At 40.9% G+C, this 27,452-nt stretch overlaps 3 protein-coding genes across 4 annotated transcripts; 2 read left to right on the forward strand and 1 right to left on the reverse strand.

Annotated features, from left to right (window-relative positions):
• Positions 1-37: 37 nt before the first annotated feature.
• Positions 38-1,161, forward strand: LOC134210813 (NADH dehydrogenase [ubiquinone] iron-sulfur protein 3, mitochondrial). Its single transcript, XM_062687111.1, has 3 exons — positions 38-228; positions 294-365; positions 428-1,161. The coding sequence occupies exons 1-3, from the start codon at positions 168-170 to the stop codon at positions 1,084-1,086; spliced, it is 792 nt and encodes a 263-aa protein (XP_062543095.1). The 5' UTR covers positions 38-167; the 3' UTR covers positions 1,087-1,161.
• Positions 1,162-8,875: 7,714 nt separating this feature from the next.
• LOC134215080 (uncharacterized) lies at positions 8,876-14,650 on the forward strand. Of its 2 annotated transcripts, XR_009980020.1 has the most exons (3): positions 8,876-9,114; positions 13,128-14,338; positions 14,538-14,650. XR_009980020.1 is itself a non-coding variant. In XM_062694330.1 (2 exons), the coding sequence occupies exons 1-2, from the start codon at positions 9,008-9,010 to the stop codon at positions 13,738-13,740; spliced, it is 720 nt and encodes a 239-aa protein (XP_062550314.1). In that variant the 5' UTR covers positions 8,876-9,007; the 3' UTR covers positions 13,741-14,347. The 2 variants fall into 2 exon arrangements, 1 of the variants encoding a protein (XP_062550314.1); XM_062694330.1 differs by lacking the exon at positions 14,538-14,650 and having other exon boundaries at positions 13,128-14,347.
• Positions 14,651-19,221: 4,571 nt separating this feature from the next.
• Positions 19,222-20,512, reverse strand: LOC134209230 (uncharacterized). The gene is given in 3 exon segments (XM_062685220.1): positions 19,222-19,317; positions 19,393-20,485; positions 20,487-20,512. Coding segments are annotated over 3 exon segments (1,215 nt in total).
• Between the last annotated feature and the right edge of the window lie 6,940 nt (positions 20,513-27,452).

Genomic DNA, 27,452 nt, shown 5'->3' on the forward strand with positions numbered 1-27,452 from the left:
TTTGCCACCAGCCCTGGTGTGTTGTGACAGATCTGAAATCTGACGACTGACAAGCAGTCAATTTTCCTCAAAACTCAAATCGAATTACATAAAAGTGAAGTGCCTGGGCTGAAAAACATTCTCGTAAAGTTTTCTTGCTTTTCCGCAATTTGCACCGATTCCGGATAATGGCATCGTTACTGCGTTCGATTGCCACGGTTGCCCGCAGTAGCATTCTGAACGGAAATGGTAAGTTTCACTCCACGGGACCGAACTATTGTAAATGTTTGAGTTCTGAATTTTCTTCCCAACAGCTCTGTCTCGCGCAGCAGCCGCTCCATCATCCATCGTACGATTTAAGTCGGAAGCAGCAGCAGAAACTCGACGTAAGGATTTCAACTCTACACGATTTCCGTAGACTATATTTGAGTATGATTTGATTTTCCAGCAACGGTTCGCAAGCCGGACGCGGTAGCTCGCTCGGATTTGTCCGATTTCGGTAAGTACGTCGCCGAATGCTTGCCCAAGTATGTCCAGAAAGTGCAACTAACTGCCGGTGACGAGCTGGAAGTGCTAATTGCCTCCGAAGGTGTAGTGCCGGTACTCCAGTTCCTGAAGGACCACCACCAGGCTCAATTCGCCAATCTGGTAGACATTGCCGGCATGGATGTTCCAAGCCGCCAGTATCGGTTCGAAGTCATCTACAATATCCTTTCCCTGCGGTACAATTCCCGAATCCGGATCAAGACCTACACGGACGAACTGACGCCGATCGACTCGGTCAACGAAGTCTTCAAAGCGGCCAACTGGTACGAGCGGGAAATTTGGGACATGTACGGCGTGTTCTTCGCCAACCATCCCGATCTGCGCCGAATTCTGACTGATTATGGATTCGAGGGTCATCCGCAACGCCGCGATTTCCCTTTGAGTGGATACGTCGAGCTGCGGTATGACGACGAGAAGAAGCGAGTCGTTTGCGAACCGCTCGAGTTGGCCCAGGAGTTCCGCAAGTTTGATCTGTCGGCACCGTGGGAACAGTTCCCGAACTTCCGTGATGCTAATCCGCCCACCGAGGAGGTACCAACCAAGCCGGAGGAAAAGAAGTAAGAGCATTAGGGCAGTCGGGCCGATTGTATATGCACTTTTCGATAAAAGCTTAATGTAGATGTTGATTGAACACAATTCATGAATGCGCTTTTTATTGCATCCGAAAAAATCTGTTTAAATTTTTGGGTTTAATTCGAAAAGTCGATAACAATTGAAGTAGAATCTAAGTTGGGTAAAGTATTCAAATGCGATTTTAAAACCATCTGTGTCATGAAGATGTTTTGATTCATTATTGCAATGAATATATTGACTTTCAGTACTTTTACTTGAAAAGCAGATCCACAATGCCATATTGGCGACTTGGCGTTACAATTCTTTTTTAAGCAGAATTTGCATATTAAAAAAAATGCACGCAGCCGGATAGAAAGTGCGAAGTATGATTAAAATATTGTATCGAACCAAAAAGATTGGTGTCTTGGCTAAATGCGAGGTGAATTAAATTGGGGGTTTCTCTTAAATTTGCGGAGAAATGCTTAGTTTTATACGTTTCTTTATCGAAATTCTTATTTGTCTTATTCAAGGAAACACGTGGAAACACACTTTACTTCTATAAATCTGTTTGACAATTTCCGAACATTCTATCGGCATTACAGAATCTGTAAAATATAAAAAAAAAATCTGTTGTTTAGACATCCAACTGGAATCTTGTATTTTTTTTTATGTTTATTAAAGACTCTTTAAATATTATTCGAGTCTTGGTTGTTCAATTCACAGAGTTTGAGTAACTTAGGATCTAGATAATGTATATTTCATTCACTGGTCTCATCCGGTCCGCTGGCAGAACATCCATCCTATTATGATAAGATTTGACGCCTTGGGGACTGGTACTTAGTTCTGGATTACGGTGGCCAGCCGATCGTCAATGTGCTTAACGCTGTCTTCCTTTGATTAGAAGTATCCTATTTTCAGTGAGGTGGTTACTGGTAAAACTGGTGGAACTTGATGAACTGAATTTTTCAACACTTCTACTGTTTTATATTAGGTTTTCCGTTGGGTAGTTGTGTGTCATATTTCATCTATCAGCGCGATTTCTTTGAGGAACGATAGCACTTTTTTTTTGCTTGGCGGCTATCGTCGGCCAATGCCTCTCTCATGTTTGGTTGGAGCCGATTTTTTTTCCCGAGCATTATCATTTCCTGGAAAGTTGACTATAATGTGTTTGACAATAAGAATTTGATTACATTTTGTGCAATTGGGTGGATCTGTTTTTCTAGTAGATAGGCGTGCGTTAATTGCATATGGCCAATTCGTAGTTTGATTAGTATAACATCCTTTCTGCGATTTCCTGTTGCCTCTCTAAATGGTGTAGTGGTATTTTTGCATTCTCTTAATTTGTTATTTCTGGTTGATTCCCATTCCAATTGCCATTTGTTAGTCATATTTCTTTTAATGATGGTTTTAATTTCCTTGTGATAAACTATTTTTTGCATAATGGTGTTAAGCTCGAGGACTCGTTTGGCTTCAGTATCGGCCTTTTCATTCCCAGGAATGCCGATGTGGCTTGGGATCCAACAGAAGGTAATGGATGTTCCCTTATCGGATATGTCATTGTACAGTGTGGTTATTTCATCTTTGAGGGAAGATTTTATCTTTCTCTTTTTGATAGTTGTTATCACACTCAGAGAGTCGGTGCATATCATAAAAGCACCTACTCTATCTTGGTTTGATATCCACTTCAGAGCTTCAATTACCGCCATGGTTTCGACGCTGTAGGTGCTAGTTAAGTTATGGGTTCTTTTACGTATTACGTTTCCTTCCACAATTACACTGAAGCCGGTTCTGGAGTCTGTTTTTGATCCGTCAGTGTATAAAACTGTAGAGTAGAGTGGGGCAAGAGTACGCACTTAGTTTTCAATCGATCATGTGGCCCTTATGAAGCAAGCTTCTGCATATCAAATCAGTGTCGATGATTCATATACTATTCCTTTATGTTACCCAGTGGAAAAAATATTGAAATTATTGAAATTCATTTTAGTAGAACCCTTATTGCAAGACAAGTGAAAAACGCACTCTTACCCCACCGGTGGGGTAAAAGTGCGCATCGGGTGGGGTAAGAGTACGCATTTATCCAATCATGTGCTTTAAGTATATATTAATACAAATAAGAGTTAATAACATTTAATTGATGTTTAATGAGCATATATTAGGAAATGTTTAAAGATTACGTAACTCTTAAAGGGGAGGGTCCTAAAAATGTGCACTTTCATACGAAAAAAAATACCATTGTTTTTTATATATACAAAAAACTACAGAGGTAAAAATATATATCAGGTTTCGCGTGGCGTATACAAAGGCATTTTCCTTAAAGAAAGTCTACCAATCACGTAACGTAAAATTTGGCTATTTCATCACCCCTCCCCCCTCATCTTACACTATTTGTATGAATCCTCTAAAAATTATATGGATCATCACACATCTCGCAACCCCTCCCAGCTAAACGTTGCGTAATTTATGAATGTTTCTTTTGATTAAATGAAATTATCATTTAGATGAAATTGTGTTTTCGTACTATGTTTAGGTTTACAACAAGTTCTAATACAATTTCATTATTTCGCTTCAGTGCTTTGTTCGCTAAGTTTTTTCTAACACCGAATTACTTCAACTTATCCTAAAAACTTGTGATAATTTCAAATTCTGTCCCTTTTTTCTTAGTTGTGGATCTTTACGCTTTGCAAGAAGTCTTATTTCGGCCGGAGATACGGGTTTGATATCATAACTTGAAGATTCATATGCGTACTCTTGCCCCACCGGTTCCTGCGTACTTTTACCCCACAGTCCCAAAAATTATGCAAGTAATGGTTTTGACATCTTGGAAAACCAACCGGATTGGTGTTCTGCATCATAAAGTACTCTATACAATAGGTTATCGAAATGGTATAATGTTCATCTGATTGAACGTATATATGGTAATTGAATACTAGTTGCGAAAACACAATTATTTTTAGCAAAATGACCAAAAAGTTATCTAGCTCCATATCTCCCTTGTTGTTTATTCAAATCGTTTACAATTACACATGATAATAGTTGGCCAGAATACCTGTCAAACTGATGCAGTGCTGCTAGTTTATCTTTTTCTATTACTTCAAAAAATCGAAAACGTACTCTTACCCCACGCGCACTCTTGCCCCACTCTACTCTATGGAATCTGTATTTAGTACGCATTCGTTGAGCAAATAGTTGTCTTAAATCCAGATGATTGTTTCCGGTCTGGCTCGCGTGTAGAACTGTATTATCGACAAGTATTTGTTTTCTTTTCCATGGTGGAGTAGATGGTATGTAGAAAGGTTTACTTGCTGGGATGTTAGTTGCTAGTTCTTCAATGATTCGGCTACTTCTAGTTTTTATGGTGTTTGGTTCAGTAGTTGGTCCTTGATTCCAAAGTTCCCCTGAACTGTTGCTGCTGAGTTCTTCTGTTTCGCTGTTTGATGGTTGACGAGCATTGTTGGCTACCTTTGCTGCAAATATCGCTAGTTTTTGGTTCAAAAGAAATCTGATGTTTGGGATGCCTGCTTCGGCCTGGATGCTTATTATTGGGCTGGTATGGAATGCTCCTATGATAATTCGTAGAGCGCTGTTGAGCAAACTTTCGAACCGTTTGATTACCGTGTCGCTAATTGAAGATATGATCGGGGCTGCATATAGTATTTTTTCAAGTACGGTTGCTTTATAGATTTTTATCAGGGATTGGCGGTCTCCACCCCATGATCTGGATACGATGGATCTTATAAACTGGACTCTCTGGGAGCATACTGCTCTTGTTTCCTCGATGTGTGTTTTGTAGGTGAGGTGTTGATCTAATGTTACTCCTAGGCATTTGTGGCATGATTTTTCTGGTATAGGGACATTGTTGCGGGAGGTGTTTGCTGGGGACTTCTAACCGATGCTTACAGCAAATGAAAGACATCTTTTATCGAACATTAGCTAAAAAGCTGAAAAATATATTCATTTATTGATTAAAACATTATTAAAATAGTTATATTTCTTACAATTTCGGTGACTTGTCAGGGGCCGATTGTCTCCCTGCAAATAGAATCACCACACTGTCTAGCTGTTTTGTTGTCTTTACAAATCTAATTTGATTGATTTATAACTAAGGGTGCGTATTATGCAATGAGGTGCGAAATGTAACAGACATTGTTCAATATAAGTCTTTGACTTGTTTGTTTTCTAGATCTCGGGTGTTTGAACGCTATAGTTACACATTTTTCGGTAGAGATTTTGAAGCCGGTGCGTTGTTCCCATGATTCAACCGATTTAAGCGCTGATTGTAATTTTTTTGTGAGATTTTTCCTGTTACCATCGGAGGCGAAAAGAACTACATCGTCGGCAAAGAGGAGTGCATTAACTTCGGCAGGAAGCTCTGCGCATATGGTGTCGATTGCAATTAAGAATAGCGTAACACTTATCACTGATCCTTGACATAGGCCATTTTCCATTATTGTTTCCTGTGACAGAGTATTGTTGGCTTTAACTTTGAAGGTCCTTCGTTCCAGGATTTTTTGGATGTATTTAACAAGATTGCCTCCTATTTTCCACTCACAGATTTTGTTTAGTACCAGCCTACGCCAAGTGGTGTCGTAAGCCTTTCTAATGTCGAGAAAGATTGCTTGTGTAAAGATCTTTTTGTGCATAGCTTCTCTAACTGCGGTGTCAAAGTGTGCTAGATAGTCCGATGTAGATTTCCCTTTACGGAATGCAAATTGGTGGTCGTTAAGTAGCCTACGTTCTTCAATTAGGTGCATTAGACGGTTGTTCACCATTCTCTCGAGGATCTTACCAAGGCAACTATTTAGGTAGATTGGTCTGTAGTTTCCTGGACAACTTGGATTTGGCCCAGCTTTCTGGGTATACGGAGCCTTCCCACAATCGGTTATATGTGTTAAGGAGCAGATGTTTGTACTCTATTGGCAGTTTGGTGATCATGGCATAGTGGATGCCATCTGGGCCTGGAGAAGATCCTTTAAGTCCTTCCATTGCTTCTTCAAGCTCGTTTCGGGAAAATACTGAGTTATATCCGGCTTCTTCTTCCTGGTTTATAAGTATCGGGGATTGTTCGATGTTATTTTTATATGCCAGAAATGCTGGAGAGTATTCCCTATCACTGGATATTTGTCCGAAGTGTGCAGCAAGACTATCAGCAATTCCTTTGTTGTTAGTTGTTTTTTCATTATTGAATTTGATTTCTCGGATACGTGGGCTTTTAAATTTTCCTTGAATTTTGCTGAAGTTTTTCCACATCTCCTTGGCAGGCGTGTGGACGTTGAATTTTTGGGCAAAGTCTTCCCAAGATTTCTTCTTGGCTTTTACGATGGTCTCTTGTGCTTTGATATTTGCATCTCGGAATTCTTGGGTATGTTGTGGATGTAGAGTTCCCTTTTTGTTTCTTTGCAAGCTTCTAAGAGCCTTTCTTCTTGCTTTAATGGCTGCTGCAACTTCTTTATTCCACCATGGCACCTGTTTACCTGTGATGGTTCCTTTTGTTTTTGGGATCGATTGCTCAGCAGCTCTGTTTATCTGCCTTGTTATTTCTTCGACTTGGTCAACAACGTTATCTATGTAAGTGATTTCAATCGTATTTTGGCATTTTTCCCAATCTGCTTCATCAATTTGCCACTTAGGGAGACGTTGTGTTTTCAGTAGTATTTGCGGCATCAATATAATTGGTTGTATATGGTCACATCCATAGGAGTCATCAGAGTACCAGCTAGTTCATCTGAACAACAACAGATATCGATGCAGGATCTAATTCCTGTATCACTTTTCTCATATGTGTTTTCATCATTGTTGAGCACTACAAGGTTTTCTTCACCAATGATTGACTCAATAATTTTTCCTCGGCAACTGATTTCGTCTGAACCCCATAGTGGGTGATGTGCATTAAAATCATCCATCACTATCATAGGTTTAGGAATTTGAGCGAGTAATTCAGAAATATCATCCTTTTGGATTTGGGTTCCGGGAGAGAGGTATACGTTTAGTATGTTAGCATTTATTGGTGCACCTACTTTTACGGCTACTGCTTCCAAATTTGTATTTAGGTCAATACTCTTATGCTGTCTATGTCCTCTTTTACTGCCGTTATCACTCCACCAGCTGATCTGGCTCCACCAGGTCTTTGACGGTGGTTTATTTTATACTTACTGATGTTAGCTTGCTGTTCTTTTTGGCACATTGTTTCCTGTAGACATACTACCAATGGGTTGATGGAAGCCATTAATAGTTTTAAGTCGGTTCTTCTTTTCCTTAATCCTCTGACATTCCATGAGACCGCAAAATTTTCGTTGTTTGCTGGACTGTTATTATTTTGTGCTATTTTTATATTATTTGGGATTGTTTTGACTACTTGTTAATCTTGGGTATGGTGTTGTGGTCTCGTTTAAGCTGTTAAATATTCTTACTACATATTATCGTCGTGGTGGGTAGTTCCTACACTGCCAAAAATATCTATATAAGATATATGTGTCGCCGTTATAAATTTTTGCAATAGCTCCACCCTAATATAATCGATATAGATCCACACATAAATTGAATAATTGCTAATTCGAGACCACACATAAAGTTTATTTTGATATAGAGTAGAGTGGGGCAAGAGTGCGCGTGGGGTAAGAGTACGTTTTCGATTTTTTGAAGTAATAGAAAAAGATAAACTAGCAGCACTGCATCAGTTTGACAGGTATTCTGGCCAACTATTATCATGTGTAATTGTAAACGATTTGAATAAACAACAAGGGAGATATGGAGTTAGATAACTTTTTGGTCATTTTGCTAAAAATAATTGTGTTTTCGCAACTAGTATTCAATTACCATATATACGTTCAATCAGATGAACATTATACCATTTCGATAACCTATTGTATTGAGTACTTTATGATGCAGAACACCAATCCGGTTGGTTTTCCAAGATGTCAAAACCATTACTTGAATAATTTTTGGGACTGTGGGGTAAAAGTACGCAGGAACCGGTGGGGCAAGAGTACGCATATGAATCTTCAAGTTATGATATCAAACCCGTATCTCCGGCCGAAATAAGACTTCTTGCAAAGCGTAAAGATCCACAACTAAAAAAAAGGGACAGAATTTGAAATTATCACAAGTTTTTAGGATAAGTTGAAGTAATTCGGTGTTAGAAAAAACTTAGCGAACAAAGCACTGAAGCGAAATAATGAAATTGTATTAGAACTTGTTGTACACCTAAACATAGTACGAAAACACAATTTCATCTAAATGATAATTTCATTTAATCAAAAGAAACATTCATAAATTACGCAACGTTTAGCTGGGAGGGGTTGCGAGATGTGTGATGATCCATATAATTTTTAGAGGATTCATACAAATAGTGTAAGATGAGGGGGGAGGGGTGATGAAATAGCCAAATTTTACGTTACGTGATTGGTAGACTTTCTTTAAGGAAAATGCCTTTGTATACGCCACGCGAAACCTGATATATATTTTTACCTCTGTAGTTTTTTGTATATATAAAAAACAATGGTTTTTCGTATGAAAGTCCACATTTTTAGGACCCCCTCCCCCTTTAAGAGTTACGTAATTGTAGAGAATCAATGAACTCGGTAAGTAAAATGAAAGTAAAATAACAAAAAACAAGGACTAAAACAAAAATTTATTGATTAAAAAAAAAACATATTAAAAAAAATAAATAAAATATACCTAAAGTTCTAAAAAAAAATAATAAAATATACCTAAAGTTCTATTCCTAAGTTTATACCTGACAGTCCTAATCCTTTTCTAAGTGCTCATCAAAGCGTCAGGAGAGAGTGTGAGAACAGCCGGGTAGCCACCACACAAACATAGCCTGCACCAGTCAGTCTTGAAATAGATGTTGTAAAAGACAGTCGCTGTTTAAAGTTCAAATTGTCTGCCGTGTGTTCTAAACGGTTATTCCGATTTTGTCGCGTGTGAAAAGATGATTAGAAGAGACTACGTTCACCCTCGAGAATCTGCGCTGGCCGAAGATCGTTCAATGGTCTACGACAATGGCCCGGCCGGTAGAGAACATCGCGCTCCCAACCAGTAAGTTTGAAAAATTGTTTTAACAAATTTGCAAGAATCTACGCTAAATGAAACATGGCGACCAGCCGATCAATTTTTTTCTCGGCCACAAAATCGTTTTGCGTTGTTTATGTGTGTGTGTTGATGATCACCACTCTGTTGAATCACCGTTTTTTCCTATCGGTTGTGATGGTATGTGCGAGTTGAAACTCACCATACTCAGTGAACCGTTGATGCGGACGTTTGTATTAGTGTGTTGTTTCATTTACTTCCCGTTTCGCATTCTTTTTCATTTTCGAGCGAACAGCGGGAACGCATCATAATGTACTGTGCGCTTTTCATTCATAATGAGAGAAGTAAAAAAAAAATGCAAGGTAAGTCGAGTGCTTTGAAGTATGCCGTAAAAAAAAAAAATCAACAACGGGATGCTTTTGTTGCGAGTATTTATGTGGTGTCTACAATTCCATATTTTTACTACCGGACAATTAAATAGCAGCAGAAAGTGGTATAATTCCCAATCGATAATAGTTCATAAAAAAACTGACAACCACTTTATTATCATCGATTATCGTTTACTTGACTTGGTTTACAGTGCAGTTACGTTGTGTTGATGAATCCTAAGCAGAATACTGGTCGCTTGATTCACGATTTTCAGAAAACGACACTAGTTTCGTAGGTGTTCTATTTCATTCATGCAGGTGATAATTAAGTCTACATTTACTACTAACTATAATATGTCAACAAATCGCAAAGATAGTCCGCTTTAAGTAAATGAAATTATTAATAAAAGACAAATGATTTTCTGCTTTCCGACAAAGGTGGAAATTTGATATTTTATTGCAACAAAGTTAGTGAATCGAATGTATAATTTTAATCCTTCAGCTATTTTGGGTAGACACGAAGCCGCTTATGTATAGTAATTGTATAGTGATAGTATGGCTACTTATGAAGCGCAGAATACTATGGGTTTATGTCTAAACAATTAACAATCAACATAATTTGACGCCACTATATTTGAATGTGATTGTTATTGAATTTGACCGCGATATAACTGCCACCACGGCTGAGCCCCATATTTGCCAAGTCGTCTTGTACCTATCCCGCCATTCTAGGTTGCGCTCCCTACCTAAGTAAGTATCATATTAACGGGCATATATGTACTATGTTGTACGCAGTTAACATATTTTCATAAAGCTTCAAATATGTTTTATATTTAAATTATATGGTATCGTTTAAATTTATTTCTCATTTAGCAGTAGTATTTATGCATTCAATAATTTTCATGATACATACTCAACATATGACAATGACTCAAGTTGCTGTAAGCACACTTGTACTTGTACTCGATCGGGTTTAAACCACAGTTATTTGTTCAAAAGGAAATATAATAATTAATATGATAGTTGGCTCTGTTCAAGGTTCAATTTCAGGTTCGATTTTTTTTCATGTTAACTAATCTACGAAGATTTGAATTATAATTACCGAAACTATTCGGTAAATCGTATTGTACTATAGGGTATACGTATGGTCAAGGAGTTCCGCAATTTTGAAATTATTGAAGAGGCTGTGGCTAAATTGAACGAGCTTCAGGCAGAATTTGTCCATGTTTATTAAATGGGTTTTCTATTCGTTATAATCTCCTACGGGTTTATACAATATATTTTCATGTGAAAATTACGAATAAGATTGTGAAAATCGTGATAAACTCAAACTATTATTTGCATGGAAATTTTGCATGGGCAGTTTGATAGTACAACTGAGCCTAGTTAGGTCAGTTGAAATCCAGTTCTGGAGTGGACTGGTCAGTAGTTTGAAAGTACTACTGGGCCGAGTTAGGTCAGCTGAAATCCGGTTCTGGAGTGGACTGGTTAGCAGTTTGTAAGTACTACTGGGCCGAGTTGGTCAGTTAAAATCCAGTTCTGGAGTGGACTGGTCAGTAGTTTGAAAGTACTACTGGGCCGAGTTAGGTCAGCTGAAATCGAGTTCTGGAGTGGACTGGTCAGCAGTTTGAAAGTACTACTGGGCCGAGTTAGGTCAGTTGAAATCCAGTTCTGGAGTGGACTGGTCAGTAGTTTGAAAGTACTACTGGAACCTAGTTAGGTCAGTTGAAATCCAGTTCTGGAGTGGACTGGTCAGTAGTTTGAAAATACTACTGGGCCGAGTTAGGTCAGCTGAAATCCAGTTCGGGAGTGGACTGGTCAGCAGTTAAAGTACTACTGGGCCTGATTAGGTCAGTTGAAATCCAGTTCTGGAGTGGACTGGTCAGTAGTTTGAAAGTACTACTGGGCCGAGTTAGGTCAGCTGAGATCCCGTTCTGGAGTGGACTGGTCAGCAGTTTGAAAGTATTACTGGGCCGAGTTAGGTCAGCTGAAATCCCGTTCTGGAGTGGACTGGTCAGCAGTTTGAAAGTATTACTGGACCTAGTTAGGTCAGTTGAAATCCAGTTCTGGAGTGGACTGGTCAGTAGTTTGAAAGTACTACTGGGCCGAGTTAGGTCAGCTGAAATCCAGTTCGGGAGTGGACTGGTCAGCAGTTAAAGTACTACTGGGCCTGATTAGGTCAGTTGAAATCCAGTTCTGGAGTGGACTGGTCAGTAGTTTGAAAGTACTACTGGGCCGAGTTAGGTCAGTTGAAATCCAGTTCTGGAGTGGACTGGTCAGTAGTTTGAAAGTACTACTGGACCTAGTTAGGTCAGTTGAAATCCAGTTCTGGAGTGGACTGGTCAGTAGTTTGAAAATACTACTGGGCCGAGTTAGGTCAGCTGAAATCCAGTTCGGGAGTGGACTGGTCAGCAGTTTGAAAGTACTACTGGGCCTAGTTAGGTCAGTTGAAATCCAGTTCTGGAGTGGACTGGTCAGTAGTTTGAAAGTACTACTGGGCCGAGTTAGGTCAGCTGAAATCCAGTTCGGGAGTGGACTGGTCAGCAGTTAAAGTACTACTGGGCCTGATTAGGTCAGTTGAAATCCAGTTCTGGAGTGGACTGGTCAGTAGTTTGAAAGTACTACTGGGCCGAGTTAGGTCAGTTGAAATCCAGTTCTGGAGTGGACTGGTCAGTAGTTTGAAAGTACTACTGGGCCGAGTTAGGTCAGCTGAAATCCCGTTCTGGAGTGGACTGGTCAGCAGTTTGAAAGTATTACTGGACCTAGTTAGGTCAGTTGAAATCCAGTTCTGGAGTGTACTGGTCAGTAGTTTGAAAGTACTACTGGACCTAGTTAGGTCAGTTGAAATCCAGTTCTGGAGTGGACTGGTCAGTAGTTTGAAAGTACTACTGGGCCGAGTTAGGTCAGCTGAAATCCAGTTCGGGAGTGGACTGGTCAGCAGTTTGAAAGTACTACTGGGCCTAGTTAGGTCAGTTGAAATCCAGTTCTGGAGTGGACTGGTCAGTAGTTTGAAAGTACTACTGGGCCTAGTTAGGCCAGTTAAAATCCAGTTCTGGAGTGGACTGGTCAGTAGTTTGAAAGTACTACTGGGCCATGTTAGGTCAGTTGAAATCCAGTTCTGGAGTGGATTGGTCAGTAGTTTGACAGTACTACTGGGCCGAGTTAGGTCAGTTAAAATCCAGTTCTGAGGTGAACTGGTCAGTAGTTTGAAAGTACTACTGGGCCATGTTAGGTCAGTTGAAATCCAGTTCTGGAGTGGACTGGTCAGTAGTTCGAAAATACTACTGGGGCGAGTCAGCTCAGTTGAAATCCAGTTCTGAAGCGGACTGGTCAGTAGTTCGGAAGTACTACTGGGCCGAGATAGGTCAGTTGAAATCTTGATCTGGAGTGAACTAAGGAGAGACAAACTTGGAAGGTTCAATTATAGAAGTGAACCGATAATAGTTTCAAATATTGCTGAGCTTATCTTATGAATTGGAATCCAGTTCAGGGAATAAACTGAGTAAAGACGAATTTGCAATCACTTGGGTTGTTGGCAACAAAAAGGCATTATTACCAAAACTTATAATCTGAATAATAATCCGATTGACTGTTTATGTCTGATAATATTTGTACAGCTTCTCGATTGAATTATATTCTTTTTATTGCCTTCAGATCATCGATCGAAGTGGTACATGCCATTCCGTCATCAGAGGAAGATGCTTTGGAGGTTGAGCGTAAGCGGAACGCGGAACTTTCGTTGAAATTGCGGAAGGTCAAGGCCAGGAACAAACAGCTAATGACATCGAACGCGGTTTCCATAAATCCTAAGTCAACCCGTGTTCAGTCTACCATTCGAGATACGTACACAAGCAATAATTCGTTATCAACATCCATGAACAACCTTTCGTTCGCCACGTTGAACATTGCGGAATGTAGACCCATGGAGGGTGAAGATGATATAGATAGGCGTTCTTTTGAGAACTGGCGTACATTACTAGAAGCTTCAATGCAACTTGTTGGGGTAACAGACGAAGTTACAAAGATGAGTATTTTCCGTATCAAAGCAGGACCAAAGCTTCTGGACCTTCTGGATAATATGGGCTCATCTAGCACATCCGGCAATAATCCGTATTCAAGCGCGATGAGTCGACTAATGGATTTTTTTGGTTCACGCGATAACACTCTACTTCACCGACAGAAACTTCGATCGTTGACTCAGATTGTCGGTGAATCGGATGTCAAATATGAAACGTGTCATCAACCTAGCAAAGCTTTGCAATTATGATGACAACCAGATTATAGAAAATGTGGCAGATGTGATCCAATCACATGCACTTAACTTCAGTATTCGCGAAATGGGTAGAAAAATTTTGAGGAAAGGAGGAAGTCTTGCAGTAATACTAGAAAAAGCGCGAGCTATCGAAATCGCAAAGAAAAACGAGGAGTTGTTCGCCAAGTCTCACACACAACAGGCCCATGTTGCGCCAGTTTCTTCCGGATATTCATCAGGGTCCAGTCGAATTGAGTCTCATTACGCTCGCCCGGAATACGATCACCAGTATCAGTCGCCTGTTGGAAGTCAGACAAGATTCGTCAATCAACAAATCAGACCTAGCAGACAAGGTTTTCATCGGGATACAACCTCGCAGCCGAAATATAAACCTTGTTGGCGTTGCTTGGGTAGATATCACTTAGCTTCTTCATGCTCAGCGGCGGACAAAGTCTGTCGAACTTGTCTACGGAAGGGACACTTGGCCAAAGCTTGCAGCCAATCACGAGAAACACAAAAACGAAAGGCGCTCAATGGTAATGATGGTACCGTCGGACCGGCACCGAAGAAAATTGCCATGATTACCAAGGACGAGTCTCCGGAGGATTCTAACGTAAGTCATATTGTGTAATTCTCGATACGGTTGTGCTACTGTTTAGCATACTACATTTCCATTGATTATTTTTCACATTAGTTGTGATTTTATAAACACACTTATTCTTGAATTCAATTCACTTACATTGAAATAAATAAAACAATACCAGATAGCGCTTTTTTATAATAAACACTGGGTGTTTCTTGCGTTGTTTCAGGCAACGGAAGCGATGGTCAATGAGGTGCCTGTTTCACAGTTAGGGATTGAAAATGGGGCTTGTATTGAAGGACGTGTTGCAGGATTGTCTGTTAACTTTCTGATCGACTCTGGAGCCGAAGTTAATACAATCAATGGAGACATTTTGCTAGAAATAATGAGCAACGATCAATCACGAGCGGCCATCTTTAACGTCCAAACAGGTTCAGATAAGGTATTGAAGGGTTACGCGGCCAATAGCAATATCAATGTCCTGGCCAATTTCGTTGCTGAACTTATTATCTCCGAGGATCGTCCAGTATTACTGGAAAAGTTTTACGCTGTAGATCAGGCTAGGTCTCTCTTAAGTAGAAGTACTGCATTTCGGTATAGCATTTTGCAAGTTGGATTGAGGGTGCCAGTTATGAACGATGATAGTTCAAGATCTAGTCCTACGCCTGGAGAAATTCTTTCAGTTTCAGGAACAAAGGAGTTTCCTAAATTTAATGTTCCGCCTGTTATACTAGCTTACGACAAGAACAAGCCTCCGTCAAGAAGCATTTATACTAGTATTCCACCAGCATTTAAGAAGGAAGCGAAACGTAGATTGGATGAATTGTTGGCGGCAGGGATAATTGAACCGGTAGCAGACGGTATGGAAAAATCCTTTTGTTCTTCTTTGCTCGTAGTACCGAAAGGGAGAGACGATATAAGGTTTGTTCATATAGTAGTAGTAATATTTTGTTAATAATTTGCGTGTTATTGACTAGGCTGGTAGTGGACCTGAGAGGTCCGAACAAGAGTATCATCAGATCCCCCTTCAAGATGCCAACTCTTGAAGCGATATTGGCTGAGCTACACGGAGCAACCTACTTCTCTACACTTGATTTATCAAGTGCATTTTTTCACATAGTTTTGGATGAAAGATCTCGACACCTCACCAATTTCTTCGCTGGTGATGCGACTTATCGATTCAAAAGGTTGCCCTTTGGGCTATGTAATGCCCCAGACATATTCCAGGAAGTTTGCCAGACAGTAATACTTTCTGGTTGTCAAGGAGTCGTGAGTTATTTGGATGACTTCTTAGTTTTCGGCCGCACTAAGGAGGAGCACGATAGAAACTTGGAAGAGGTATGTCAATAATCTGTAAATTTATTTTGAAGTTAGCCTGACCCTTGCTGTTATCAATAGGTGCTTCGTCGTCTTCGCGAGCACAACGTTTGTCTTAACGAGAAGAAATGTGTTTTCGGTGAGACTTCTGTTAAGTTCATAGGATTCACAATGTCCAGCGAAGGCCTTATGGTAGAAGAAGAGAAGTTGAAAGCCATTAAAAACTTCCGTAGACCGGAGACGCAGTCAGAGGTTAAGAGTTTCCTGGGTTTAATAAATTTCGTTGAGCGCTTCATTATCAAGCGGGCAGATAAAACGGAGAAGTTGCGGGAGTTGGCTAAATCAGAAACCTTCTATTGGACTGAGGACGAAGAAAACGAGTTTAACTTTCTCAGGGATGATGCTCTCACTTCAGTCCTGAAACTGGGTTATTTCTGCAGCGATGATGAGACAGACGTCTTTGTGGATGCTTCGCCAAGCGGGCTCGGTGCTGTCCTTGTCCAATACGACAAAGAGGGTAAACCGAGGATAATCTCTTGTGCGTCGAAAGCGTTAACGGAATCGGAAAGAAAATATCCACAGACTCAGAAAGAGTCATTAGCTATTGTGTGGGGAGTAGAAAGATTTTCCTTTTATTTAACTGGCAAGTCTTTTTCGATCCGAACAGACTCTGAGGCAAACCAGTTTATTTTCGGTGAAGGAAGAAAAGTCAACAAGCGAGCTCTTTCTAGAGCGGAGGCATGGGCGCTAAGACTCCAGCCTTTCGACTTCACGATAAAACGAGTTCCCGGACATATGAACGTAGCAGATGTGCTCTCGAGGCTTATCAGCAAAGCACAATGTGATCCTCCTTTGATGATGCAGACGATAAACATGTTCTTTACGCTCTTGATGCTGGTTGTATGGATATTTCATGGAGCGATATCGAAAGCGGTTCCGAAACAGATGAAGAACTGATGGCAGTTCGCGCGGCTATTGTTTCTAACGATTGGCCAAATTCATTGCGTCGGTACCAGCTTCATCGATCGGATCTACGCTTCGTTGGATCAACCGTATTTAAAGAAGATAAGGTACTACTTCCAACAAGTCTTCGTCGGCGAGCATTGGAGGCCGCTCATCAAGGCCATCTTGGTACAGCAGCAATGAAGCGCATCGTTCGCGAATATTTTGGTGGCCTGACGTCAGCTTCGCGGTAGAAAAATTTGTCAAATCTTGTCAAACTTGTTTAGTGATTTCTAGAAAAACCCACCGATACCACTCTCAAGCCGCACTCTTCCTGACGGACCTTGGGAGATTCTTCAAATCGATTTTTAACAGTACGCGGATGTGGCACTGGAGAGTTCTTGATCATAGTCGATACTTATTCGAGATTTTTGTCTGTTGTGGAAATTGGTGCCATAACCGCAAGTAACACGATTGCCGCTCTATCTAAGGCATTCGAAACTTGGGGCCTCCCAATGATTATTCAGAGTGACAATGGACCACCGTTCTTTAGTTCAGAGTTCATCGAACATTGGGAGCGAAAAGGAGTGCGAGTTAGAAAGTCCATTCCTCTGAGTGCTCAATCCAATGGTGCCGTGGAGCGTCAGAATCAAGGCATTCTGAAGGCCCTCGCAGGCAGTAAAGAAGATTCGACTAATTGGAGAAGCGCTCTTGACCGGTATGTTCATGTCCATAATACGATTAAGCCACATTCGCGGCTCGGAATAACGCCCTTTGAGCTCCTTGTGGGCTGGAAATACCGTGGGTCATTTCCTGCGCTGTGGGAGTCAAAATCCATCAAGGAATTAGATCGCAATGATGTTAGAGAACGGGATTCCTTGACCAAGCTGATTAGCAAAAGCTATGCAGATAGATGTAGAGGAGCTAAACCATCAACTATCAAAGCCGGTGACGTAGTGGTAATGGCGATTCCACGACCTAACAAAACTGATCCGTTATTTTCAAGAGAACGATACACAGTGTTGATGCGTGAAGGAGCAAAGGTTGTGATCCGTAGTGGCAGAGGCGTACAGTACGTCAGGAACGTCCAGGACATAAAGCTGGTTCCTGAAAAGGATTATGACGCGAATGAAAATGATCTCGATAGCAACGATGTGACAGAAGATGAAGCTGTAGTGGATGATGCAGCAGAAAAGGATGTTGAAGATAGACCTGTTGTGTTCACCGATACAGAATTCGAAATAACTAACAACGATGCGGGTGCGAGTCGAAATTACCGCCCTTATTCGAATGTCGTAAATGCTCAAGAAGCACCATCTACCGCACAAAAGACTCACGTTACTTCTACCAGGCCTAAACGAATAATAAGAAAACCTGAAAAATTTAAGGACATGTTTGTTTACCACGTTTCTAACGGTTCCCATCTTGATTAAATTATTCTATGGACATCTTTGTAATTAAATATAGTATAATTACCTTATTCAATTGTAATGCGATTTTTTGGTTCAATATGAAGGGGAAACCAAAACAGGTAATGTATTTTACATACAATTACCTCGATTTCAATTTTCACTTACTACTTCTAGTATAAATTTATATTTTCAAATAAATAAAATACAGAGAATATCAAATGTTATGAGAAATGGGAGCGTTTTTTATTATTTTGCCTTTTTCTCCTTGACAAATCCCTTGCGGTTAGAAATTATGTGTTTTGAATTCTATTTATATGTATTTATGTTTAATAGGAGTAGATGAGAGGGAGATTGTAGAGAATCAATGAACTCGGTAAGTAAAATGAAAGTAAAATAACAAAAAACAAGGACTAAAACAAAAATTTATTGATTAAAAAAAAACATATTAAAAAAAATAAATAAAATATACCTAAAGTTCTAAAAAAAAATAATAAAATATACCTAAAGTTCTATTCCTAAGTTTATACCTGACAGTCCTAATCCTTTTCTAAGTGCTCATCAAAGCGTCAGGAGAGAGTGTGAGAACAGCCGGGTAGCCACCACACAAACATAGCCTGCACCAGCCAGTCTTGAAATAGATGTTGTAAAAGACAGTCGCTGTTTAAAGTTCAAATTGTCTGCCGTGTGTTCTAAACGGTTATTCCGATTTTGTCGCGTGTGAAAAGATGATTAGAAGAGACTACGTTCACCCTCGAGAATCTGCGCTGGCCGAAGATCGTTCAATGGTCTACGACAGTAATCTTTAAACATTTCCTAATATATGCTCATTAAACATCAATTAAATGTTATTAACTCTTATTTGTATTAATATATACTTAAAGCACATGATTGGATAAATGCGTACTCTTACCCCACCCGATGCGCACTTTTACCCCACCGGTGGGGTAAGAGTGCGTTTTTCACTTGTCTTGCAATAAGGGTTCTACTAAAATGAATTTCAATAATTTCAATATTTTTTCCACTGGGTAACATAAAGGAATAGTATATGAATCATCGACACTGATTTGATATGCAGAAGCTTGCTTCATAAGGGCCACATGATCGATTGAAAACTAAGTGCGTACTCTTGCCCCACTCTACTCTATATTTTATTAGTAGTTCGCGTGGAGAATGGTTATGTGTGCGCTGATATACATCATAAGTTAAACCTATGGATTTTTGCCAATAAATATGTGTGGATTTTTAGTAGTGTATGGATTGTTCTGAATCCGATTCAACAAACTCCATCTGTTCACATGGTTGCATTGATGTGTTTCCTTTTTTCTTCCTAGGTGGTGAGAGCAAGGTGTTATCCAGACTCCTTGTGTGTTTGGGGGCTGTTTTTTGTTGGTATGATTTCAATAGATTTTCGAGCTTGTTGCAATCTTCTTTGAGTTTTTCCGCCTCTTTTTCTGCAATTTTTCTTCTATGTTTTTCTTCCTTGTATGCTTTGTGAACTGAGTCTAACGTCTCCTGCATTTCCTCAATTTTTGTTTGCATTTCCGTCACTTTTTTTTCATTTTCCTGGCAACATTTGATCAATTCTTCTTTGTATTGCATAAGCTTTGTCTCGAATTGTACTTCCATTTTAGCTTTCAAGGTGTCAGCATACATTTTCTTCTCTTCATTTAGCTCGTTGATTTTAGCTACGTAGTCTTTGTTTTCATTAGTAAGTTTTTTAACATCTTCTTCAACTGATGATATCACTGTATCTGAGTAAGCTGTTTTGCTCTCTGATTCAACAATGTTTCTGGCTTCCCAAAACGAAATGTTTCTGTCCACTTTCACTTTCGTAATAGATTTTTCTTTTTGCAGAACTGGGAACGCTTTGGAAAATGCACCATGCCCACCACCACAATTAATACATTTTGCTACGTTGCCACATTCTTCATGGTAGACTTCACTGCACCTACTGCACTTTTTATCCTTGACCGGGCAGCTAATGCTAGTATGTCCAAACTTGAGACACTTGAAACACCTTAGCGGGTTAGGGTACCATGGTCTTGTCTGCAAGAGGAGGTAACCCAATTTAAATTCTTTAGGTGGCCTGGTTCCTTTCACGGTTATCACGAAAATGCCGGTAGGAATTTTATTGTCCTCCGCGCCCTTCGTAATTTGCTTTACATTTAACACGCCTTGATCTGACAACATGTCTCGAATTGCGTCGTCCGTATCGTTTTTCACATCTCGGCAGAACACTACCACTTTGCAGGAGTTCAATGATTTATGTTCATAAATCTTCACCGTAATTCCGTCCACTAGTTTTTCAATTTCAGCCAGGTTTTTGGCCTGACTTTCATTCCTCACTGTTACAAATATTTTTCCTTCTCTCGTTTTTTTAGCCGCAATTATTGTCTCACAGTGGCTCTGGATTGTTTTCTCCACTAATACTGGGGACACTCCATGGAAGCTTTTCCCCTCCTCCATCCTTTCCATTACCATATTTTTTTCCCCGGCTACACCGCCCCATACGGGGGAAATTAGAACTGTTCATTAAATAGGCTCTGCTCGTTTGTTGGTTTTTAATTTGCACTCTTGGTAGACACTTGCGTTGCTTATTCGCGTTACCGATTTAGTGAGTAATCACTTTTACCCGAAAGACCGGGGGCGTAATTGGACACCTCTCAATGAATTAACTGCGATCGACCGATTGCGCCGATGCGACTTAACTCGACCGTAGTCAAACACGGAATGGGAATCTTGTAGAAAGCATGATAAAGCAATATTTGACATAATTTCGATTAAAATAAGTAACATATTTTAGCAGCATTTTTCCGATGTGCATATAAAACCAAAACTAACGTTAATCCACGTAAATCCGATGAATGACACGCCTAAAATAGTAGAAACATAAGTATTAGAACGCTAGTGGCGCTGTAATCATTAAACATATTTTGCCAAATTATGCTTCAACAAGCTTCAATTGGCCATAATTCATGCATCATGTTGTAGTGCATGTTTGGTTTCATTATACCAACATCGGTTTGACACTTGTAGTACCGGTACTTTGGCTGCCAGGTCGAAGTAACCCAGGTGTTAGTCACGCGAACAGGAACGTCATTAGCAATATTATACTTTTGCTAAAAGACACATTATCAAACATTTTTACAGCTCGTAATACTGTGCAAGTTGCTTTCAGGTTATCTGCAATGCTGATTTGCGTTGCAAATCGCAATACAGTCGATTTTCTTATATTTATAATACCAAAAGGACCTCCATGAAACCCAGATGGAGATCAGCCGGCTAAAATATGTTGGGGTTGTATACAAGACACGACCGTTCGACGTAAACTACGTAAAACCAAATATAGTACACTGACTGAACCAATTATTCCGCTCTATATAGGAAAGAAGGAACTATCCCACCGACACTACTACCCAGCTTTAGCAGCATTTCCCACTCTGTCAGGGAGTAGGGACCCCACTGTCTAGTAGCTAGGCCACCCCATTTTATACACCCCAGTTTAACACTTGATAATGATGATGATGATTATGATGATACTACCATCTATTGTAGCAAGGCACCTGCCGATAGCACTGGCCATATCTGAGAAACGTTTTGATCATGATGAAACTATTGTTTGTATTTCATCACACTCCTGTATGAAGGGCCAAAATTGGGTGGGGTGGTTCCATAAGCAGAGACACTAATGCGAATCCACGGGATGAATAGAGAATCTCCTTCCAGAAGAAAGTTCGTACATACAAGAATATAATCAAGCCCTCGTTTCCCAGATTGACCCAATAGATGGGGAGAAGAGCCCGCCCTTTATCCACGAGATGTTAACAATAGGAAGTTGGCGATTCCACTCTTCCTATCCAACTCGCTTCAATCTGGTGCACTTGATAATACCCTAAAAGTAGGCAATTACCAAGAATTGGAACGCGATGCAAAGGGGATGCATGCTACATGAAAGAACTGAAATTTTCAATAGTTTAGCGATGATACTCAAAAGTTTCAATAGTACTGGCAAATTGGTGGAGATTTTATGAATCGATTGATATATAAATCTTTAAAATCCATTGAATGATAAAGGACCTATTAATGTTACAAATCTCACATGATTTCGTGACGGTCCCTAATTTTGAAATTTTCATTTTACACCCTGTATCCAAGTTTTCCCCTTAGACGTAGTTTACGTCAAAACAACAAAGCCCCTGGGGTTGACCAACTACCAGGAGAGCTGTTTAAAGGCTGGTTTACAGTTCGGAAAACGTGTCGCGGGATTTCTTCTTCTTCTTCTTATTGGCATTACATCCCCACACTGGGACAGAGCCGCCTCGCAGCTTAGTGTTCTTGAGCACTTCCACAGTTATTAACTGCGAGGTATCTAGGACAAGTTACCATTTTAGCATTCGTATATCATGAGGCTAACACGATGATACTTTTATGCCCAGGGAAGTCGAGACAATTTCCAATCCGAAAATTTCCTAGACCGGCACCGGGAATCGAACCCAGCCACCCTCAGCATGGTCTTGCTTTGTAGCCGCGCGTCTTACCGTACGGCTAAGGAGGGCCCCCCGCGGGATTTAATCCCCCATATATTCTCAAAGGGGCTTGAATTTCGTTTTCCGTGCCCAAATCCCGTAAATTTCGCCCTTTTAAAAATGCATGCGGGTCCAACACCGGGACACGTTTTCCAAACTGTAATGCAGCCTACAAGGTACTCTCCCAAGTTTTATGGCGCCGTCTAACACCAATGGCAAGATAGAAGAATCAGTGCAGCTGCAGAAGGCGAAGTCAGATTGTACAGTAATTTTCCGGATGATGCCGGTTACACTCTACGTCGGTGAGCGACAATATGATATCGTTGCGTTCCTAGACGAAGGATCATCTGCGACGCTGGTGGATGATACGGTGGCAAAACGGCTGAAGCCAGAGAGGACACTCGAGCCACTGATTGTGACATGGACGGGTAACATCAACCGGTTTGAGAATTAATCTCGGAGCGTGGAGATGATGATGTCGGCTTAGGGTTCTAGAGAGAAGTTCCCGTTGTTCAACACGCGAACGGTATCCGAGTTGCAGCTTCTGAAGCAGAATGTGAGGTACGCAGAGACGGTGCAACGATACAAACACCTCGCGGGGCTACCGACGAAGGACTTCCCGTCCGGTGCATCAACTATTTCCATCGGGTTACACAATCTGCACCTGTTTGCGCCACTTGAGTCACGTGTCGGAAAGCCGAGCGAACCGATCGCTGTACGATCGAAAATGGGCTGGACGATCTATGGTTCCGAGAAGCGACGGCCCACGGTGCAGACTTAAGCCCCAAACGCAATACAACGGAACGGCGACGGAAACGGCAAATTTGACAGAAAATATATGGGCTAACTGTCAAATTTTCCGTTTCCGTCGCCGTTCCGTTGTATTGCGTTTGGGGCTTTACCTTAATCTCCACTCTGTCGCATCGGTGAGCAACCAGCAGTTGCATGACTTGATGCGTCAGCAGTACGTGCTGGATGAAACCATATCTACGTCGTATGCAGTTCCGGAACCGGCGGAGGATAAACGGGCTCGAGGAATTCTGGAGACGACGACAAAGCGAGTAGGCGACCGCTACGAAACAGGGTTGCTGTGGAGGAAGGACGAGAGAAAATTTCCTGACAGCTACCCGATGGCCGTTCGACGGATGAAAGCCATTGACCGTAAGTTGGCCACGAAGCCAACGCTGAAGGAGAATATGTGTCGACAAATTAAAGAATATCAAGTAAAAGGGTATACACACAAGGCGACGACCGCCGAGCTGACAGAGACGCCACCTTCTTCAGTGTGGTATCTGCCATTGAACGTTGCAGAGAATCTGCGAAAACGGGGTAAGGTACGCCTGGTCTGGGACGCTGCAGCGGCAGTAAATGGGATATCCCTAAATTCAGAGCTGCTCAAGGGTCCGGATATGCCAGTTGCCCTCCCTCGAGTAATCTGCCATTTCTGAGAGCGTCCGGACGTGGCAACTTTTGGCTCAACGTGCTCGCCCAGTTCAGCGCAGATCGTGAAAAACCTGAATGCCGAGCAGTATGCAGATCATTACCCGGAGGCCGCAGTAGCGATCGTCAAGCGGCACTACGTCGACGACTACTTCGATAGCGTGGACACAGTAGAGGAAGCGATTCAGCGAGCGTACGAGGTAAAGTATATCCCTTCCCATGAAGGGTTTCATATTAGAAACTGGGTTTCTAATTCTGATATGGTTTTGGAGAAGCTTGGAGAGCGAAGCAGCGGATCGACAGTGCTTTTTAGCCAAGATAAGGGAAGCGAATACGAGCGCGTGCTTGGGATTGTGTGGGATACGGTCGAGGACCTATTCTGCTTTGCCACCGCGTCGAAGTCGGAGTATACAAAAGTCCTCCAAGGAGAAGAGCGTCCGACGAAACGGATCGTGCTCAGCATCGTTATGGTTAAATTTGATCCCGCTGGGTTCGTCGCGCCAGTCACCGTTCTTGGAAAAATGCTGATCCAGGATCTGTGGCGCACGGGTTGCCAATGGGACCACATCGTGGATGAAGCGTCATTCAAGAAGAGGATTCGCTGGACGAAAATTCTGGCGGATATTCAGGCTATTAAGTTGCCACGCTGCTACTTCGGCAGGGCACGATCGGATGAGGTCCAGGACATGCAGCTGCATACAAGCAGTTCGTGGGTTTTCGGATAGGAGAGATCCTAAGCCTAACGCGGCTGGCAGATTGGCGATGGGTACCGACGAGGCTGAACGTGGCAGATCAGCTGACGAAGTGGGGTAAGAATCCGGAAATACACCCCAACAGCGCGTGGGTACGAGGACAGCAGTTTATGTACGAGAGAGAGGAGGAATGGCCGAGGAAGAATTTGCCGCCGGCGAATACGACTGAGGAACTTCGGGTTAATTTGTTGTACACGACGTTAAGGTACCAGCGGTTCGAAGTGGACGATCCTGATTCGAACGATGGCATGTGTATTTCGATTCGTGACGAACTGTAGACGGAGAAAAGAAAAGCTGCCGATAGAGACACTGCGAGCGACGAAAGATCAGCTGAAGTTGCGGATACCGAATGCGGTTGCGTCGGTTCGAGTACCGCTGCAGCAGAAGGAGTACGAGAAATCAGAACGATGGTTGCTGAACTGCCGTAATCTGAAAAAGTGACGTATACGCCATTTTCCAAAAATTGTGTTAACGAGTACTATTCATCGAGCTCTTTAACAGAAAAATGGAAAACATGCATGTGAAGGCAGCGTAGGCCGAATGTTTTATCGATGAGTTGAAAGTGCTGTCAAGAAACAAAGATCGTCCCGCGAGCCAGTGGATAGCAATCGAGAAGTCAAGTTCGCAGTACAAGCTGACCCCGCTGATAGACGAGGCTGGTATAATTAGGATGGAGGGCCGAGTAAAACGAAAGAAAAGTGATAGATATGGTAGGACTGTCATCGATTAGATAAGAGATAAATAAAAACATAAGAAAGAAATAGATAGTCAAGGAAGCTTGAAGAAAAAAGTTTGCGAAATATTGAGCGGGAAATTAATATTTACGATAGTTTGGGAGAAGAAAAGAGGTGTGATCACGCAAGCAATACGAGTCATAGGCAACACACGTAGATTCCCCGGACAATCAATTGAACGGAAAACGAGACGAGACAGACATTACACATACTATTCGACGGACAAACAACAGACGCACAAAATCAATTAACGGCATACGAAACGAATACTTTACACTGCCGAAAATTAAAGGGCTGATTTACAAAAAATGTTTAAATGTTGGTCGGCTCTGGATTGTCAATATTCGGTTGAATATTATAGTCATTGAATATTTATGCACATTTTACAAATTGATAAATTAACTGAAATCTGAACCCGTTTCAAATGAGTAAAGTAATTTATCACATAGAACTGAATCCGATTTTCATCCGCGAGACACTTTCAACGGTGAACATTAAGAAAAACAATGCTAACTACGTTTTTTTCTGCACATAGTAAGCACACTCATTGACAGTCGAATGAATAAGTTGGTGGAGTAGTCGTCTGACTATGTCATTCTATGTTTTGAATATTCATGCAATGTTTGTCAAAATTGGGTCCTAAAATGAAGAATCCATATTCGATTTTCTTTCAGGGAACGATGAAGTCGATCATCCTGAACGCGTCAGTTTTTCTTTCGACTTAAAAATCGAAATCGTTTTATTTGAAATTTAAAAATAAATGGAAAAGGCTTGCTCGACATTTTCGGTCTTGTTTGAAGTTGGAACAGAAGTATACCAAAAACGATGTTGGGTAGTGCCATTGTACCGCGTATGACAGGTGTTTCACCTGTTTCACCCTCCAGCAATATTGTTACGCTTAACGAGGTAAATGCTTAGTGAAAAAAATATTTAAAATTAAAAAACATATTTTCTTTGAAATAGCATAAAATATATACAATACATAATAATTTATTGTACTGGGCTTCAAATTTTACCAAAGTTAAGATTTTTTTCAAAAAACAGTTTTTGTTACGCGTTACGCAAAGGGGTAGGGGTATAGTTCAGAAAATTGTTACAGATTGTTACGAGGGGGTGGAGGGTTCTTGAAAACAACGTTTTTTGCGTTACGTAATATTTGAACAAAAAAAAAAGCGCCATACTTGTTGAAATTGTTCATATACTTCAAGACAAAATTTTCAAAACGACTTATCTGCTTTTGTAAACAAAGATTCAAACGACGATTTGACGAATCTGATAGCTCTCCCACACAAACCAAACCCACCAATAGGTAGGTGAAGGTTTCCGCTACCTGTTGATGGTGTTAGTTTGCGTGGGAGAGCTATCAGATTCGTCAAATCGTCGTTTGAATCTTTGTTTACAAAAGCAGATAAGTCGTTTTGAAAATTTTGTCTTGACTTAGGCTCCGTCAGACGTTGCAAGCAAATCACTCGTGCGAGCGAATGATTCCTGAGAGCACTCGCAATTGCAGTCACACGTAGCAGTTTTTTACTTTAAGCAAATGACAAATTTACTCTCATGCAAATATAAACAAAAACGAAAAACTTGTTTTTCGGCCACAAAATCTAATTTCATTCCTATTTTTGCAGTGCAACACTGCCACCTGAAAACGTTTTCACTTTTGCGAGCGAAAAATTTGCTAGTGCTGCACTAGCAAGCGCAATTTCGTTTCTGCGAGTTGAAGATTTTTAACGCTTAGCAGTCACACATTGCAAGCGAGCGTTTGCTTACGAGTTGTCATTTGTTTGCATGCAATCACTTTCATGTCGTTTTCGGTTTTAGACCTGGGTCAGGTCCGACCCCGACTCTGAATAACCGAACGAAAAGCGAATCGGGATCGAGTCAGTATGATGGTGTTAGTGAGATCTCAAGCCCTATCATCTGTTTTGTTTTCAGTTCGCACTGCCAGCTGATAGGCAGAAATATAAATATTTTATCAGATTTCATACAGATTTTATCTTTTGAATTTTGTTATTAATGTT

Source organism: Armigeres subalbatus, chromosome 2 (assembly GCF_024139115.2).
Source record: "Armigeres subalbatus isolate Guangzhou_Male chromosome 2, GZ_Asu_2, whole genome shotgun sequence".
NCBI classification, from domain to species: Eukaryota; Metazoa; Arthropoda; class Insecta; order Diptera; family Culicidae; genus Armigeres; species Armigeres subalbatus.